The sequence below is a fragment of the Ranitomeya variabilis genome, chromosome 2, assembly GCF_051348905.1.
Source record: "Ranitomeya variabilis isolate aRanVar5 chromosome 2, aRanVar5.hap1, whole genome shotgun sequence".
NCBI lineage: Eukaryota > Metazoa > Chordata > Amphibia > Anura > Dendrobatidae > Ranitomeya > Ranitomeya variabilis.
The window spans coordinates 839,029,618-839,049,310 of NC_135233.1; the positions used below are offsets into that span (position 1 = coordinate 839,029,618).

Consider the following 19,693-nt stretch of genomic DNA (forward strand, 5'->3'; position numbering starts at 1 on the left):
GTGTGGTACAAAAAGCTGTCCGTGCACATTGTACAAATGGCAATGCTCAACGCTTTCCTGCTGTCCCGATGTGCACACAACACCGATACGTCGTACCTTAATTTCCAGGAGGTAGTGGTTAAGGCCCTGATGTTTGGCACGAGGGAAGAAGCAGGCCCCAGTACTTCTGGAACTGAAGGTACACGTATTGTACCAGGTCAGCATTTTCCGGGGGTGGTCCCGCCAACTGGAAAAGGTAAGCCGCAAAAAAGGTGCCGAGTGTGCTACAAAAGAGGAATACGCAAGGACACCATCTATCAATGCGACACCTGCCCCGAAAAACCTGGCCTGTGTATGAAGGATTGCTTTAAATTGTACCACACCTCCATGCACTACTAATTTACAGGAAATAGATTCATTCCAAAGGAGGCACATCTACGCAAGTTCTTTGGGGGCCTACTTTCCAAAATGTTGTCACTTGTGGGTTTTTTTTCCTGTTTAGGCACATCAGGGGCTCTGCAAACGGAACATGACGCCCCGCAGACGATTCCATCAAAGTCTGCATTCCAAAACTTCAGTACTTCCCTTTCGAGCCCCAACGTGTGCCCAAACAGTTTTTTCCCACATATGGGGTACCAGCGTACTCAGGACAAATTGGACAACAACTTTTGCAGTCCAATTTCTCCTTTTACCCTTGGGAAATTAAAAAAATTGGGGACTAAAAGATCATTTTTGTGGGCAAAAAATAGGATTTTTTATTTTCACACCCGGGCGTTATAAACTTTAGTGAAACACTTGGGGGTTCAAAGTTCTCACCACACATCTAGACAAGTTCCTTAGTTTCCAAAATGGGGTCACTTGGGGGTTTCCACTGCTTAGGCACATCAGGGGCTCGTCAAATGGAACATGACGGCCGCAGAACATTCCATCAAAGCCTGCATTCCAAAACATCACTACTTCCCTTCCGAGCCCTTGACGTATGCCCAAACAGTAGTTTTTTCCCACATATGGGGTACCAGCGTACTCAGGACAAATTGGACAACAACTTTTGCGGTCCAATTTCTCCTGTTACCCTTGTGAAAATAAAAAATAGGGGACTAAACCATCATGTTTGTGGAAAAAATATGATTTTTTATTTTCACGCCCGGGCGTTATAAACTTCTGTGAAGCACTTGGGGGATAAAAGTGCTCACCACACATCTAGATAAGTTCCTTAGGGGGTCTAGTTTCCAAAATGGGGTCACTTGTGGGGGGTTTCCACTGTTTAGGCACATCATGGGCTCACCAAACGCGACATGGCGTCCAATCTAAATTCCAGCTAATTTTAGCTTGAAAAAGTCAAATGGTGCTCCTTCCCTTCTGAGCCCTGCCATGCGCCCAAACAGTGGTTCCCCCCCACATATGGGGTATCGGCGTACTCAGGAAAAATTGGACAACTTTTGCAGTCCAATTTCTCCTGTTACCTTTGGGAAAATTAAAAAATTGTTGCTAAAAGATCGTTTTCATGACTAAAAAGTTAAATTTTCATTTTTTCCTTCAACATTGCTTTAGCTCTCAAGAAGCACCTGAAGAGTTAATAAACTTCTTGAATGTGGTTTTGATCAGCTTGAGGGGTGCAGTTTTTAGAATGGTGTCACTTTTGGGTATTTTTTGCTATATAGACTCCTAAATGTGACTTCAAATGTGAGGTGGTCCATAAAAAAATGGTTTTGTAAATTTTGTTGTAAAAATGAGAAATTTCTGGTCAATTTTAACCCTTATAACTCCCTAACAAAAAAAAAAAATTGTTTCCAAAATTGTTCTGATGTAAAGTAGACTTGTGGGAAATGTTACTTATTAAGTATTTTGGGTGACATATCTCTGTGATTTAAGGGAATAAAACTTCAAAGTTGGGAAATTGCGAAATTTTCGCCAAATTTCCATTTTTTTCACAAATAAAAGCAGGTAATATCAAATAAATTTTACCACTATCATGAAGTAGAATATGTCACGAGAAAACAATGTCAGAATCGCCAAGATCCGTTGAAGCGTTCCAGAGTTACAACCTCATAAAGGGACAGTGGTCAGAAATGTAAAAATTGCCTTGGTCAATAAGGGGTTAACATTGATAGCCTGTCTTTATGACTGGTTACACCCGCCATCTTGGCTGTTAGCTCTTCCCTGGTGTCAGCCGGAGCTGCTCAGTCACCGACACCCACAGCATAGCGGCGTCACCGGAGCTTTGTCCAAGGTCGGGTACGCCACGTCTGTCGGCGGAGCTGTGCAGCGCAGGGACTGACAAGTTCCATCCAGCAACTTAAAAGGCGGAGGTGCCGGTGTCGCACCCGCACAGATCACACACAGATGACATACTGCAATGAGAGACCATCAATGTCACGTTCATGGACAACCCCTTTAAAAAGAGAACAGTTCAAGGGATGAAACCTCATGCCCACCATGGCAGCGCCTCCAACGCTGCTGCAGCAGATCAGCACCACATCGTCGGCTGTACCGATGACACCTGGACACAAGAGACCCATGAGGACCACGAGCCGCTCGTGTTTATATCGTGGCAGTTGTGAAAATGCAAGAACGGGGATGTTTCAATTCACTGCTTGCAAGCAGCCAAAAAGAGCCATTACTTACGCTCCGCCAGCTGGGCCCACCTTTATGACACAGTTCTAAAAAGTGGGAAGGGCTTAATGGGAGGGGCGGAGTCTGCTAGCGGTTTAATTAATATAAGCCATAAACTTGATGTAAATTATCTAACGCTGAGGACACGGCCCATTACCGAGAAACCAGCGACTCAGTATTGCAAAAACATAGAAAATATAACATTTTATTATACAAAAATGACTAAATACAGATATAAAGGGGAAAACCAAGGAGCACATAGTGGTGCTCGCTTCTCCAACGGAGCAGATGCGACGTGGAGTCTCCCAACTTCTGAAAGTAGTAGTTGAGTTTGTCACTGAGCTTCTCCCGCAGCTGTAAAGGAAATGGAGGAAGACATTAATGGTGCACACATGGTCTGAGCCCGGCTGCCATGGCTCTAATCCCTCACAGTTTCTGAGTGTGGCATTACGTCACCATGAATGACATCACCATTAGTCACGACGGTCATGTGATGTGAATTCTCACCATACACGGTCAGGGAGTCCAGGTGCATGCGGAGGACAAGCTTTGGCTTTGCCGGTTCTCATCCTTAGGCTTCATACCCATTTGCGATAAAAAAAAAAAAGGTCCGATTTCCGGACAGAAAAAAAGAAACATACATGCGAGTGTCATGCGAGGTCAATGCAATTTTTTTATCGCAACATCCATATGCAATGCGATTTGAACATGAGCTTTTACATACAGCAGTTCTGTCATTTACACATCATTTTAATACTACGGTAAATATTTATCAAAACACACATATGTATGTATGTATATATATATGTGTATGTATGTATATCTATCTATATATAAAAATAAATATAAATGTGATAGATAGAACAGCTGGCAATTCCTGTGCGCATACAGTAAAATCACACTGACAGGTTACAATACAATAGATTGAATAGAAATACACACATAGTATAGGTGTATATATATATATATATATATATATATATATATATATATATATATATATATATATATATATATATATATATATATATATAGTGCCTTGTGAAAGTATTCCCCCTGGAACTTTTCAACCTTTTCCCACATATCAGGCTTCAAACATAAAGATACCAAATGTAGATTTTTTGTGAAGAATCAACAACAAGTGGAACACAGTTGTGAAGTTGAACGAAATTTTTTGGGTTATTTTAATTTTTTGTGGAAATTCAAAAACTGAAAAGTGTGGCGTGCAATATTATTCGTCCCCTTTACTTTCAGTGCTGCAAACTCACTCCAGAAGTTCATTGTGGATCTCTGAATGCTCCAATGTTGTCCTAAATGCCTAATGATGATAAATATAATCCACCTGTGTGTAATCAAGTCTCCGTATAAATGCACCTGCTCTGTGATAGTCTCAGAGTTCTGTATGAAGCACAGAGAGCATCATGAAGACCAAGGAACACAACAGGCAGGTCCGTGATACTGTGGTGTGTATTAATCCTTTAACACCTACAGCTCCAAAATTTTATACACACCCACTACTAACACTATTAGTGAGGGACATATAAAAATCTAACGGATATGCAATGGTTCACTGTATGTAACCATGTTTCATATCTTGTCGGCTTCTGTAATGATTATGCAGAAGCCGACACTTGAATTACCAGCTTTTCTGCTATCTATGAAATATTAAGAGATATTATGTATATATATATATATATATATATATATATATATATATATATATATATATACACTCACTGGCCACTTTATTAGGTACACCTGTCCAACTTCTTGTTAACACTTAATTTCTAATCAGCCAATCACATGGCGGCAACTCAGTGCATTTAGGCATGTAGACATGGTCAAGACAATCTCCTGCAGTTCAAACCGAGCATCAGTATGGGGAAGAAAGGTAATTTGAGTGCCTTTGAACGTGGCATGGTTGTTGGTGCCAGAAGGGCTGGTCTGAGTATTTCAGAAACTGCTGATCTACTGGGATTTTCACGCACAACCATCTCTAGGGTTTACAGAGAATGGTCCGAAAAAGAAAAAAAATCCAGTGAGCGGCAGTTCTCTGGGCGGAAATGCCTTGTTGATGCCAGAGGTCAGAGGAGAATGGGCAGACTGGTTCGAGCTGATAGAAAGGCAACAGTGACTCAAATCGCCACCCGTTACAACCAAGGTAGGCCTAAGAGCATCTCTGAACGCACAGTGCGTCGAACTTTGAGGCAGATGGGCTACAGCAGCAGAAGACCACACCGGGTACCACTCCTTTCAGCTAAGAACAGGAAACTGAGGCTACAATTTGCACAAGCTCATCGAAATTGGACAGTAGAAGATTGGAAAAACGTTGCTTGGTCTGATGAGTCTCGATTTCTGCTGCGACATTCGGATGGTAGGGTCAGAATTTGGCGTAAACAACATGAAATCTTTGGGATGTGGTGGAACGGGAGATTCGCATCAGGGATGTGCAGCCGACAAATCTGCGGCAACTGTGTGATGCCATCATGTCAATATGGACCAAAATCTCTGAGGAATGCTTCCAGCACCTTGTTGAATCTATGCCACGAAGAATTGAGGCAGTTCTGAAGGCAAAAGGGGTCCAACCCGTTACTAGCATGGTGTACCTAATAAAGTGGCCAGTCAGTGTATATATATATATATACCTATTCTATGTATATAGATATCTATTCTATTCTAACCTGTCAGTGTGATTTTATTGTACACTGCACATGAATTAACGGCTTTTCTAAGGACACCGGTGCGTAAAAAAATCGGAGAGCACTCGCATGGTGCGATTTTTTTTTTTATCAGTCCTATTTAGGATGAGAAAAATCTCACAAATGAGATGTCCCCTATTGAATAACATTGGTCCGAGTGCAATCTGATTTTTTTTATAGGATTGCACTCGTCTGTTTCTCACACAAATGGGTATGAGGCCTTACATGTCAATCGCACCAGGCAGCACAGACTTAGAATGGGGTCTACTGTGGCATCGGTAAGTATGGTGGCAGAATGTGCAGCGACTAATGGAGGACAAGTCCTATAATTGGAGCATATACCAAGCCCTCCGAACACCACACACGTTTGACGGTGACTGCGGCTCTTACCTCTCGGTTTAGCCGACTGTTAATTTCTTCCAGCGCTTGCAGAAGGTGATCGATGGATGAATACAGCAGTCAAACCAAAGGAGACAAGACAGACAGAGGCCACTGGTGAGAAGTATACTGGATCGCAATGATTAAAAATTTATAACAGAAGTTTCTAGACGGAGAAGTTTATCAATCTGGATCATGCAAAATAAATTGCTCTGGTTATGTGGGATAGATAAAATGGACTTTCTTATCTCACTCACTGATGGGAATATGTCAAGTGTTCAGAGTTACAGACACATCGGCCGGAGCCCATCCACTTACAGGAATGGCATTGCACGACCAGCTCAGCCATTTCCACAGCTCCGACCAGCGCATAGACAGAGTTCGTTCACGGCTTGGACCCCAATATAAGTGTAAGGGTTGAAGCTACGGATATGGGTGTGCTCCGCCGGTTCTGTGACTCTTAATGAAGAGTTTGGTAAATGGCGTATTATAGTGTACTGCAATAAATCGTGCTGTAATAAAAGAAATGGTGCTATAATAATAAATGGCATACACTTGTGCTGACTGACAGATTTTACCGTGAACGCCTGAGACGACAATCCACCCCTGGACAGGAAAACCCCTGTAACTATACATTTCTTTCCCACTGCTCCCGACGCCGGCTGCACAATCCAGGAGTATTCAGGCCGTATAAGCTGCAGACAGTTCAGACACGCCAGGTACGCATTCACTTGCCTCTGAAGACCTATAAGGGTTCGGACCTCTCTGCTGAGATGCATCCTGTACACAAACATCATGGTGTCGGCTGAGGAAGGAGACAACGACATTCAGCAGAGACGGAAATCAAAAGAGGAATGGAGATCACTAGAGGGGACAATCTCAAATACGACGGATAACTACCTGACCCCCGAGTGTGCCCCCCCTTATGTGTGCAAAGACAAATGGAGGGGCTTCACATAACGCACATATGTCCAGGAGGAACGTACGGTACTAAAATTAGCGGCTCCAGAATTTGTAATACAATCTCTTAGGCTATGTTCACACTTTGCGGGGTCCTCTGCGGGTTCTCCCGCAGTGGATTTGATAAATCTGCAGGGCAAAACCGCTGCGGTTATCCCTGCAGATTTATCGCGGTTTGTCTTCCAGTTACTGCTGCGGGATTACTCCTATACTATTGATGCTTCATATGCAGCAATATGCAGCATCAATAGTAATGTTAAAAATAATAAAAAATGGTTATATACTCACCCTCTGACGTCCCGATCTCCTCGGCGCTGCACGCGGCGATCCGGTTCCAAAGATGCTCTGCGAGAAGGACCTTCGTGACGTCACGGTCATGTGACCGCGACGTCATCTCAGGCCCTGCTCGCACAGCAACTGAGACCGGACGGCCGCGTGCAGCGCTGAGAGGTGAGTATATCATCATTTTTTTATTTTAATCCTTTTTTTTTACACTAATATGGTTCCCAGGGCCTGGAGGAGAGTCTCCTCTCCTCCACCCCGGGTACCATCTGCACATTATCCGCTTACTTCCCGCATCGTGGGCACAGCCCCATGCGGGAAATTAGCGGATCAATGCATTCCTATGTGTGCAGAATCGCAGCGATTCTGCACAAAGAAGTGACATGCTGCGGAATGTAAACCGCTGCGTTTCTGCGCGGTTTTTCCCGCAGCATGTGCACAGCGGATTGCTGTTTCCATAGGGTTTACATGTAAATGTAAACGCAATGGAAACTGCTGCGGACCCGCAGCTGCAAAAACGCTGCGGATCCGCAGTAAAACCCGCAAAGTGTGCACATGGCCTTACTAGAGATAAGATCAGAAGAGTAAAACCCCGATACCTTTCGGATAGTTGTGCCGATGAATATGGAAAGCATACAGGATCTCATAGTAATTATGGGTCAGCAGATCCACGTCTTGAGCCCGAGCTTCAATGATGCTCACAACCTGAGGGAGACACAGCAGTGATATACAGCTGGCTCGGTAAGAAGACGATGGCTCCGGCTGGGCGACGCTCACCTCACTGTAAATTCACCTAAGGGAATTCCACAAGTTCATGGAGCTGTGAATGTTCACACAGGATGATGACCAGCTGCCGAAGGCAATCCAGCTATCTGCAAAAAGGGGGGACGGGGGATGAGGAACCAACCAGCCCCTAATATTCCAGCACTCCCGCAGCATGTAACTGGGCACCTACTCTGGCTAAGTGAGGGTTCAAGGGAACCTGTCACGTCGTTTTGGCCCTGTAAGGCCTCTTTCACACTTCTGTCTTCCAAACCTGCACAGGATCCGTCAAGATGTTGAAATGACGGATCCTGTGAAGATTGTGGAAAACGTGAGCACTGGGCCCATTTTCCTGACAGACCCGTCGAGGCTATCTGCACCTGTTGTGTATGCGTCTTCGCAGCGGAAAACGCATACCCAACACAACCCAGGTGAAAAAAAGAAAAAACAAAAATCGCAATATTCTTACCTTCCGGCGTCCCTTGCAGCGTTACCGATGCTCCCGGCAGCTAGCGTTCCCAGTAATGCATTGCGCCAATAACCCAGAAGACCTAGCGGTCTCGCATCATTTCGCAATGCATTACTGGAAACGGAAGCTGCCGGCGGCATCGGGAGCATCGGTAACGCTGCGCGGGACCCCGGAAGGTAAGAATATTGCGATTTTTTTTTTTTTTTTTTAAATACTGTATTTGTAACATGATATCTTTTTACTATTGATGCTGCATAGGCAGCATCAATTTCCCTCACGGGAAATTCTTCCACGCATGATCAGTTTCAAAAGATGGGACCCATCGCTGGATTCCTGCTTTTGACCGTCAGCGACGGATCCTGCGTCCATAGGCTTCCATTATCGCCAACGACGGACAGTGCAGGATCCGTCGCTGAGCGATTTTACGATGTGCAGAAAAAACATTCCTCTGAATGTTTTCTCCACCTGACAGACAGCAATTTTCCGACGGATCCACTGCACGATGAAACGGAAGGCCATCCGTCACAATCTGTTGCTAATACAAGTCTATGAGGAAAACAGGATCCAGTAGAAAAATTTGCTGGATCCTGTTTTTTCAAAAATCGACGGATTGTGACGGGAGCTCAAAGATGGAAGTGTGAAAGAGGCCTAAGCTGCGGCCACAGCCCTTCACGGCTAATCTACAGTATTCTGTAATGCTGTAGATAAGCCTCCGATCTAACCTGAAATAGAAGAAAAACAAAGTTAGATTATACTCACCCGGGAGGGGGGGGCTGTCCCGTTCGATGGGCATCGTGGTCCGGAGCCTCCCATCTTCATACGATGACCTCCTCTTCCTTGCTTCGTGTCGTGTCTGCTGCGCAGCCGTACTGATCTGCCCTGTTGAGGGTACAGCAAAGTACTGCAGTCTCTGGGCCTCTCTGACCTTTCCAGGCACCTGCTCACTGCTGTAATTTACTCTGCCCTCAACAGGGCAGATAAGTACGCCTGCGCCGGGGCCGTGACACAAAGCAAGGAGGAGGACGTCATTCCATGAAGATGGGAGGACCTGGACCTGAGACACCCATCTGAACCGACCGCCCCAGGGTGAGTATAATAAAACTTGTTTTTCTTCTATTTCAGGTTGAACCGGGGGCTTATCTACAGCATTATAGAATACTGTATATAAGTCCTGAAAGGCGGTGGCCGCAGCTTACAGGGGCAAACCGACGTGACAGGTTCACTTTAACAAGTGGGGTCACTGTGAGATTTCTGCCCATTGCTATTTCCTGCGGTGCCTTTAATACATTCCCAACCATTGAGGTGCATGTATGTTACAGGCCAGGAGCCGGTGTACGGAGCGGCTCATGATCAGGGCCTGTCACTAAAAAGATATGCTTCCATCCTCCATTTGGCCATGTATGGAGCATACGCTGGGGTCTAAGGCTCAGGCACAACGTACACACCTCCGCCCCACACCAAGAGCTGTCGGCCCTGCACCCCACAGCACGAGCTGTCAGCCCTGCACCCCACAGCACGAGCTGGCAGCCCTGCACCCCACAGCACGAGCTGTCAACCCTGCACCCCACAGCACGAGCTGTCAGCCCTGCACCCCACAGCACGAGCTGTCAGCCCTGCACCCCACAGCACGAGCTGTCAGCCCTCCACCCCACACCACGAGTAATCGGACTTCCGTCTCACCTGCTGTGATCGGGAATATGCGCGACAGCGTTGTACGACTGGCGGTTGTGTCCGAAATCCAGGTGATGCTTGCAAGATACGAGTCCTCAAAGCTGCCTACAATCAGGAGACATCTGGTCACTCACCCAAAAATATCATAGATACATAGAGAAGGAGACGAGAGCTTGTACATGGCATTACCTGACTTTTCAGGCCATCCACAGTCTCCGAAATAGCCAATGTTGCTAATTGAATCAGTAGCTCTGGAAAATCCACACGTTCCAGGAGATGCAGCACCTGGGAATACAGGCAAAAATGTACTACATGCAGAATACGGATACGCTGGGAATAAAGGCAACAGCTCACTACAGGCAGAATACGGATCCGCTGGGAATAAAGGCAACAGGTTACTACAGACATAATACGGATACATTGGGAATAAAGGCAACAACTTACTACAGGCAGAATACGGATCCGCTGGGAATAAACGCAACAACTTACTACAGGCAGAATACGGATACGCTGGGAATAAAGGCAACAGGTTACTACAGGCAGAATACGGATACGCTGGGAATAAAGGCAACAGGTCACTACAGGCAGAATACGGATACGCTGGGAATAAAGGCAACAGGTTACTACAGACATAATACGGATACATTGGGAATAAAGGCAACAACTTACTACAGGCAGAATACGGATCCGCTGGGAATAAACGCAACAACTTACTACAGGCAGAATACGGATACGCTGGGAATAAAGGCAACAGCTCACTACAGGCAGAATACGGATACGCTGGGAATAAAGGCAACAGGTCACTACAGGCAGAATACGGATACGCTGGGAATAAAGGCAACAGGTTACTACAGACATAATACGGATACATTGGGAATAAAGGCAACAACTTACTACAGGCAGAATATGGATCCGCTGGGAATAAACGCAACAACTTACTACAGGCAGAATACGGATACGCTGGGAATAAAGGCAACAGGTTACTACAGGCAGAATACGGATACGCTGGGAATAAAGGCAACAGGTCACTACAGGCAGAATACGGATCCGCTGGGAATAAACGCAACAACTTACTACAGGCAGAATACGGATACGCTGGGAATAAAGGCAACAGGTTACTACAGGCAGAATACAGATACGCTGGGAATAAAGGCAACAGGTTACTACAGGCAGAATACGGATCCGCTGGGAATAAAGGCAACAGCTCACTACAGGCAGAATACGGATCCGCTGGGAATAAACGCAACAACTTACTACAGGCAGAATACGGATACGCTGGGAATAAAGGCAACAGGTTACTACAGGCAGAATACGGATCCGCTGGGAATAAAGGCAACAGCTCACTACAGGCAGAATACGGATACGCTGGGAATAAAGGCAACAGGTTACTACAGGCAGAATACGGATACGCTGGGAATAAAGGCAACAGGTTACTACAGGCAGAATACGGATACGCTGGGAATAAAGGCAAAAACTTACTACAGGCAGAATACGGATCCGCTGGGAATAAAGGCAACAGGTTACTACAGGCAGAATACGGATACGCTGGGAATAAAGGCAACAGGTTACTACAGGCAGAATACGGATACGCTGGGAATAAAGGCAAAAACTTACTACAGGCAGAATACGGATCCGCTGGGAATAAAGGCAACAGGTTACTACAGGCAGAATACGGATACGCTGGGAATACAGGCAAAAGGTTACTACAGGCAGAATACGGCTACGCTGGGAATAAAGGCAACAGGTTACTACAGGCAGAATACGGATCCGCTGGGAATAAACGCAACAGGTTACTACAGGCAGAATACGGATCCGCTGGGAATAAAGGCAACAGGTTACTACAGGCAGAATACGGATCCGCGATCCTGAATGCACGCTTCCTTACATGCGAAATGCACGCTGAAAGGCATAAATGCGCGCTCCTGAATGCGCACCGGCAGAAATGCGGGAATTGCGCGTCGGCAGAAATGCGCGCTCCTGAATGTGCTCCTTCCATATTGCAAACTAGGCATTGTGGGCAGAGATACACAGGCCCCCCACAGTAAGGGACCCCCTATCTATCCATAAACAGCTCCCCACGCAGTAAGGGACCCCCATCCATCCATACACGGACCCCCGCCATAAGGGACCCCCTATCCATCCATACACCCCCCGCCATAACGTACCCCCCTAATCTATCTGTACTCACCCCCCGCCATAAGGGACCCCCTATCTATCCGTACACAGCCCCCTTCGCAGTAAGGGACCCCCTATCCATCCATACACTAACCCCCGCCATAAGGGACCCCCTATCTATCCATACACCCCCCGCCATAACGTACCCCCCTAATCTATCCGTATTCACCCCCCCCCGCCATAAGGGACCCCCTATCTATCCATACACCCCCCGCCATAACGTACCCCCCTAATCTATCCGTACTCACCCCCCGCCATAAGGGACTCCCTATCTATCCATACACAGTCCCCCGCGCCCTATCCCCCCAAAAGGGTTAATACCGGTATCACTGTTGGCACCCCCCTAAAGGGTTAATACCGGTATCACTGTTGGCACCCCCCTAAAGGGTTAATACCGGTGGCAGTGTTGGCACCCCCCCTAAAGGGTTAATACTGGTATCACTGTTGGCACCCCCCTAAAGGGTTAATACCGGTAGCAGTGTTGGCACCCCCCTAAAGGGTTAATACCGGTATCACTGTTGGCACCCCCCTAAAGGGTTAATACCGGTAGCAGTGTTGGCACCCCCCTAAAGGGTTAATACCGGTATCACTGTTGGCACCCCCTAAAGGGTTAATACCGGTATCACTGTTGGCACCCCCCCCTAAAGGGTTAATACCGGTATCACTGTGGGCACCCCCCTAAAGGGTTAATACCGGTATCACTGTGGGCACCCTCCTAAAGGGTTAATACCGGTATCACTGTTGGCACCCCCCCTAAAGGGTTAATACCGGTATCACTGTGGGCACCCCCTAAAGGGTTAATACCGGTATCACTGTGGGCACCCCCCCTAAAGGGTTAATACCGGTATCACTGTTGCCACCCCCCTAAAGGGTTAATACCGGTATCACTGTTGGCACCCCCCCTAAAGGGTTAATACCGGTATCACTGTTGGCACCCCCCCTAAAGGGTTAATACCGGTATCACTGTTGGCACCCCCCCCTAAAGGGTTAATACCGGTATCACTGTTGGCACCCCCCCCCTAAAGGGTTAATACCGGTATCACTGTTGGCACCCCCCTAAAGGGTTAATACCGGTATCATTGTGGGCACCCCCCTAAAGGGTTAATACCGGTATCACTGTGGGCACCCCCCCTAAAGGGTTAATACCGGTAGCAGTGTCCGCTGTCTATGCATGCCGCCAAAACGAGAAGGCGGGAGCAGGGGGTTGGGGGCGTGTCTCGCTGTGAGAGCACCCGCCCATCTGCTATTACAGTCTCGGGCGGCGCGCAGTAGCCCTAGCTACTGCGCATGCGCCAGGTGCGCGCGGCCGTGCGGACGCGAGTGCCGCGCGTCCATGTGGTGCATGCGCAGTCATGCTATGGAACTTCCCACAATGCCTAGTCAAACAGAAACCATTATAGCACTGACAGCACAGGAACTGTGGCTTAGGGCACCTGGCAGCGGCTGCTAGCCTGGACACACGTGAGAAGCCATGCACCAGCTGCAGAGGACCTCGCAAGCCAAGGCTAGCTTCCAAGCGGCAGCCAGGGACCGCACATGCGAGTGGCCATGCAGCAGAGCAAAGTCATCACAGCACATGTACAGCTACGCAGCGGTGGCAGGGAACTGAGCAGCATCCATACAGGTAACAGACAACAGTATCCCTGCACATTAGGGGGAGAGGAGAAAGGGTTAAAGCAGAGACATGCAAAAGTAACACCGAAGAAACAAGGTACAAACCCAGCGGCGTTACATTCTCCTGCTCTGTGATAATCTCAGGGTTCTGTTTGAAGCACAGAGAGCATCATGAAGACCAAGGAACACAACAGGCAGGTCCGTGATACTGTTGTGGAGAAGTTTAAAGCCAGATGTGGCTAAAAAATTATTTCCAAAACTTTAAACATCCCAAGGAGCACTGTGCAAGCGATCATATTGAAATGGAAGGAGTATCATACCACTGCAAATCTACCAAGACCCGGCCGCTCCTCTAAACTTTCATCTCAACAAGGAGAAGACTGATCAGAGATGCAGCCAAGAGGCCCATGATCACTCTGGATGAACTGCAGAGATCTACAGCTGAGGTGGGACAGTCTATCCATAGGACAACAATCAGTCGCACACTGCACAAATCTGGCCTTTGTGGAAGAGTGGCAAGAAGAAAGCCATTTCTCAGATATCCATAAAAAGTGTTGTTTAAAGTTTGCAACAAGCCACCTGGGAGACACACCAAACATGTGGAAGAAGGTGCTCTGATCAAATGAAACCAAAACCAAACTTTTTGGCAACAATGCCAAACAATATATTTGGCGTAAAGGCAGCACAGCTCATCACCCTGAATACACCATCCCCACTGTCAAACATGGTGGTGGCAGCATCATGGTTTGGGCCTGCTTTTCTTCAGGTACAGGGAAGATGGTTAAAATTGATGGGAAGATGGATGGAGCCAAATACAGGACCATTCTCGAAGAAAACCTGTTGGAGTCTGCAAAAGACCTGAGACTAGGATGGAGATTTGTCTTCCAACAAGACAATGGTCCCAAACATAAAGCAAAATCTACAATGGAATGGTTCACAAATAAACGGATCCAGGTGATAGAATGGCCAAGTCAAAGTCCAGACCTCAATCCAGTTGAGAATCTGTGGAAAGAGCTGAAAACTGCTGTTCACAAACGATCTCCATCAAACCTCACTGAGCTCGAGCTGTTTGCCAAGGAAGAATGGGCAAGAATTTCAGTCTCTCGATGTACAAAACTGATAGAGACATACCCCAAGCGACTTGGAGCTGTAATCGCAGCAAAAGGTGGCACAACAAAGTATTAAGTTAAAGGGGCCGAATAATATTGCACACCCCAGTTTTCAGTTTTTGAATTTCCACAAAAAGTTTAAATAACCAATAAATTTCGTTCAACTTCACAATTGTGTTCCACTTGTTAATTCTTCACCAAAAATTAACATTTGGTATCTTTTAAGCATGATATGTGGGAAAAGGCTGAAAAGTTTCAGGGGGCCGAATACTTTCGCAAGGCACTGTATTTAAATATGTGACCTGTCATTTATTTTCTTTAAAATTAATGAGAGGTGCTGAAAATAGCAAGAAATAACCGTCATGTGAACATAACTACAACTTGTGTGACAAAAACAAGAAAAGGACAAACTAATTTCAGGATTGCACATAAAACCTTCAGGAACTAACAAGCTCTGTTTTTCAGAACTTCGACCGTTTCGTTGAATCTTCTGAAGTTCATGGCATCAAGTGCTTAACCCCCAAGGGTGGTTTGCGTTAATGACCGGGCCAATTTTTACCATTCTGACCACTGTCCCTTTAGAGGTAATAACTCTGGAACGTTTCCATGGATTCCAGTGATTCTGACATTATTTTCTCATGACATATTGTACTTCACGTGAGTGGTAACATTTCTTTGATAGGACTTGTGTTTTTTTTGTGAAAAAAATCAGAAATTTGGTGAAAATTTTTCAATTTTCCAACTTTTAATTTTCATGCCCTAAATCACACAGATATATCACACAAAATACTTAATAAGTAACATTTCCCACATGTTTACTTTACATCAGCACAATTTTGGAACCAAAATTTTTTTTGTTAGGGAGTTATAAGGGTTAAAAGTTGACCAGCGATTTCTCATTTTTACAACACCACTTTTTTTAGGGACCACATCATATTTGAAGTCACTTTGAGGGGTCTATATGATAGAAAATACCCAAAAGTGACACAATTTTAAAAACTGCACCCTTCAAGGTGCTCAAAACCACATTCAAGAAGTTTATGAACCCTTCAGGTGCTTCACAGGAATTTTTGAGCATTTAACTTTTTTAACAAAAAATTAAATTCAAATCCAATGTGTTTTATTTTACCAAGGGTAACAGGAGAAATTGGATCCCAAAAGTTGTTGTACAAGTTGTCCTGAGTACGCCGATACCCCATATGTGGGGGTAAACCACTGCTTGGGTGCATGGCAGAGCTCGGAAGGGAAGGAGCTCCGTTTAACTTTTCAATGCAAAATTGTCTGGAATTGAGATCGGACGCCATGTCGCATTTGGAGAGCCCCTGATGTGCCTAAACAGTGGAAATCCCCCACAAGTGACACCATTTTGGAATGTAGACCCCCTAAGGAACTTATCTAGATGTGTGGTGAGCACTTTGAACCCCCAAGTGCTTCACAGAAGTTTATAATGTAGAGCCGTAAAAATAAGAAATCATATTTTTTTCACAGAAATAATCTTTTTGCCTTCATTTTTTATGTTCCCAAGGGTAACAGGAGAAATTGGATTGAAAAAATTGTTGTGCAATGTGTCCTGAGTTCGCTGATACCCTATATGTGGGGATAAACATCTGTTTGGGCACATGGCGGAGTGTTGTGGATTCTGTTTGTGGGCTCCCTCTGGTGGTTACTGCTGGTACTGGGTGACTTTGGTGGGTTGCGGCCTTTGGTTTCCACCTGTCCATCAGAGGCTGGGTGTTTCCTATTTTACCTGGCCTTTCTGTCATTCCCTTGCCGGCTATCAATGTATTCAGATGTGCTCTGTTTGGTTCCTGCCTACCTGCTCCCAGATCTTTCAGGATAAGCTAAGTGCTGATTTTCAGTTGTTTGGTTTTTTGTCCAGCTTGCTTATTATGTCTCTATGCTAGCTGGTAGCTCTAGTGGACTGAGGTTCTCCCCATGTGCCATGAGTTGGCACATGGGTTCTTGTAATCTCAGGATGGTTTTTTTTGATTAGGGTTTTTTGCTGACCGCTCAGTCCCCTTTTGTATCGTTCTGCTTTCTAGTTTACAGCGGGCCTCAATTTGCTAAAACTATATATATCATCTCTGTGTGTGCCTTCCTCTCATTTCACCGTCAATACATGTGAGGGGGCAACTATATCTTTTGGGGTTCATTCCTCTGGAGGCAAGTGAGGTCTTTATTTTCTCTGCAGTACTAGTTAGCTCTTAGGCTGGTGCGTGGCGTCTAGAACCAACGTAGGCACGCTCCCTGGCTATCTCTAGTTGCGTTTGTCAGGCGTAGGGCAGCGGTCAGCCCAGGTTCCATCACCCTAGAGCTCGTCCGTTATTTATTTGTACTTTGCTTGTCCTGTGCTATCCCTAGCCATTGGGGATTCATGACAGTATAGCCGGCCCACAAAGTGTTAATTGTTTGGGCTGAAGCAGGAGAAAAAGAAGTGTTTAAGGGAATTTTTTTTTTTATTTTTTTTTTCCTTCAGAGTTTTGCTGCCTAGCCCTTAATTGCTGTCTAGCTGCTTCTTACCTCCTCTTAACCCTTGAATGGCTCTGATCTTAGCTGTTTAACATGGATGTCCAGAGTTTGGCTTCCAGCCTGAGTAATCTCACGGCAAAAGTTCAAAACATACAGGATTTTGTTGTTTACACTCCCATGTCTGAACCTAGAATTCCTATTCCAGAGTTCTTTTCTGGAGATAGATCTACCTTCCTGAATTTCAGGAACAATTGTAAATTGTTTCTTTCTTTAAAATCTCGCTCCTCTGGAGACCCTGCTCAACAGGTCAAGATTGTAATATCTTTCCTGCGGGGCGACCCTCAGAATTGGGCATTTGCATTGGCACCAGGGGATCCTGCATTGCTCAGTGTGGATGCGTTTTTTCTGGCATTGGGATTGCTCTATGAGGAACCTAACCTGGAGATTCAGGCTGAAAAGGCTTTATTAGCCCTCTCTCAGGGGCATGATGAAGCGGAAATATATTGTCAAAAATTTCGGAAATGGTCGGTGCTTACTCAGTGGAATGAGTGCGCCCTGGCTGCAAACTTCAGAAATGGTCTTTCTGAGGCCATTAAGGATATTATGGTGGGGTTCCCTACGCCTGCAGGTCTGAATGAGTCTATGGCTATGGCCATTCAGATTGATCGGCGTTTACGGGAGCGCAAACCCGTGCACCAGTTGGCGGTGTCTTCTGAACAGGCACCTGAGACTATGCAATGTGATAGAATTCAGTCCAGAAGTGAACGGCAAAATTATAGGCGGAAAAATGGATTGTGTTTTTATTGTGGTGATTCAGCTCATGTTATATCAGCATGCTCTAAACGCACAAAGAGGGTTGATGGATCTTTTGCCATTGGTACTCTGCAGCCTAAGTTCATTTTGTCTGTGACTCTGATTTTTTCACTGTCTTCCATTTCCGTCGATGCCTATGTGGATTCGGGCGCTGCCCTGAGTCTTATGGATTGGTCATTTGCTAAACGCTGCGGTTTTGGTCTGGAGCCTCTGGAAGTTCCTATTCCTCTGAAGGGAATTGACTCTACACCATTGGCTATGAATAAACCGCAGTACTGGACACAAGTGACCATGCGCATGACTCCCGTTCATCAGGAGGTGATTCGCTTCCTTGTACTGTATAATTTACATGATGTACTAGTGCTTGGTCTGCCATGGTTACAAACTCATAATCCTGTCCTGGACTGGAAAACAATGTCTGTGTTAAGCTGGGGATGTCAGGGGGTTCATGATGATGCACCTCCGATTTCAATCGCTTCATCTACTCCTTCTGAGATCCCTGCGTTTTTGTCTGACTATAGGGATGTTTTTGAGGGGCCTAAGCTCAATTCGCTCCCTCCTCATAGAGAGTGTGACTGTGCTATAGAATTGATTCCTGGCAGTAAGTTCCCTAAGGGTCGTTTGTTTAATCTGTCACTGCCAGAGCATACTGCTATGCGGAATTATATTAAGGAGTCCTTGGAAAAGGGACATATTCGTCCATCTTCGTCCCCTCTGGGAGCAGGTTTTTTTTTCGTGGCAAAAAAAGATGGTTCCCTGAGGCCTTGTATAGATTATCGCCTTCTGAATAAGATTACAGTCAAATATCAGTATCCATTGCCATTATTAACTGATTTGTTTGCTCGCATTAAGGGGGCTAGGTGGTTCACTAAGATAGATCTTCGCGGTGCGTATAATCTGGTGCGGATAAAACAGGGTGATGAGTGGAAAACCGCATTTAATACGCCTGAGGGCCATTTTGAGTATTTGGTAATGCCTTTTGGACTCTCCAATGCTCCGTCAGTCTTTCAGTCCTTTATGCACAATATTTTCCGTGAATATCTGGATAAGTTTATGATTGTGTATTTGGATGATATTTTGGTGTTTTTTGATGACTGGGAGTCTCATGTTCTACAGGTCAGGAAGGTGTTTCAGGTTCTGGGGGCCAATTCTCTGTTTGTGAAGGGCTCAAAGTGTCTCTTCAGAGTCCAGAAGATTTCTTTTTTGGGGTACATTTTTTCTCCTTCTACTATTGAGATGGATCCCGTCAAGGTTCAGGCTATTTGTGACTGGACACAACCTACATCTGTTAAGAGCCTTCAGAAGTTCTTGGGGTTTGCTAATTTTTATCGTCGGTTCATTGCTAATTTTTCCAGTATTGTTAAACCTTTGACTGATTTGACTAAAAAGGGTGCTGATGTTGCTGATTGGTCTCCTGCGGCCGTGGAGGCCTTTCAGGAACTTAAGCGCCGGTTTTCTTCTGCTCCTGTGTTGTGTCAACCAGATGTTTCACTTCCTTTTCAGGTTGAGGTTGATGCTTCCGAGATTGGAGCGGGGGCGGTTTTGTCACAGAGAAGTTCTAATGGCTCGGTGATGAAGCCATGTGCATTCTTCTCTAGAAAATTCTCGCCCGCCGAGCGCAATTATGATGTGGGTAATCGGGAGCTTTTGGCCATGAAGTGGGCATTTGAGGAGTGGCGTCATTGGCTTGAGGGTGCTAA

At 45.8% G+C, this 19,693-nt stretch overlaps 1 protein-coding gene across 8 annotated transcripts in view; it reads right to left on the reverse strand.

Annotated features, from left to right (window-relative positions):
- Positions 1-2,779: 2,779 nt before the first annotated feature.
- The window catches only part of LOC143807956 (nuclear pore complex protein Nup160-like), a 31,357-nt gene continuing 14,443 nt past the window's right edge, over positions 2,780-19,693 (reverse strand). Inside the window, exons 1-7 of one of the 8 annotated variants that reach the window (XR_013221844.1) lie at positions 13,135-13,191; positions 10,003-10,098; positions 9,823-9,918; positions 7,511-7,616; positions 5,682-6,474; positions 3,100-3,168; positions 2,780-2,946 (exon numbers count right to left, since the gene is read on the reverse strand). Coding sequence is in view for 2 of the 8 variants with exons in the window: in XM_077290101.1 (XP_077146216.1) it covers positions 2,815-2,946; positions 5,682-5,716; positions 7,511-7,616; positions 9,823-9,918; positions 10,003-10,098; positions 11,699-11,809 (576 nt within the window). In the remaining 6 variants the exon portion in view is untranslated. Of the gene's footprint in view, positions 2,947-3,099; positions 3,169-5,681; positions 6,475-7,510; positions 7,617-8,901; positions 9,116-9,822; positions 9,919-10,002; positions 10,099-11,698; positions 11,925-13,134; positions 13,192-19,693 lie in introns of those variants that run through there. The other 7 variants (XR_013221843.1, XR_013221841.1, XM_077290103.1 and 4 more) reach the window with 7 other exon arrangements.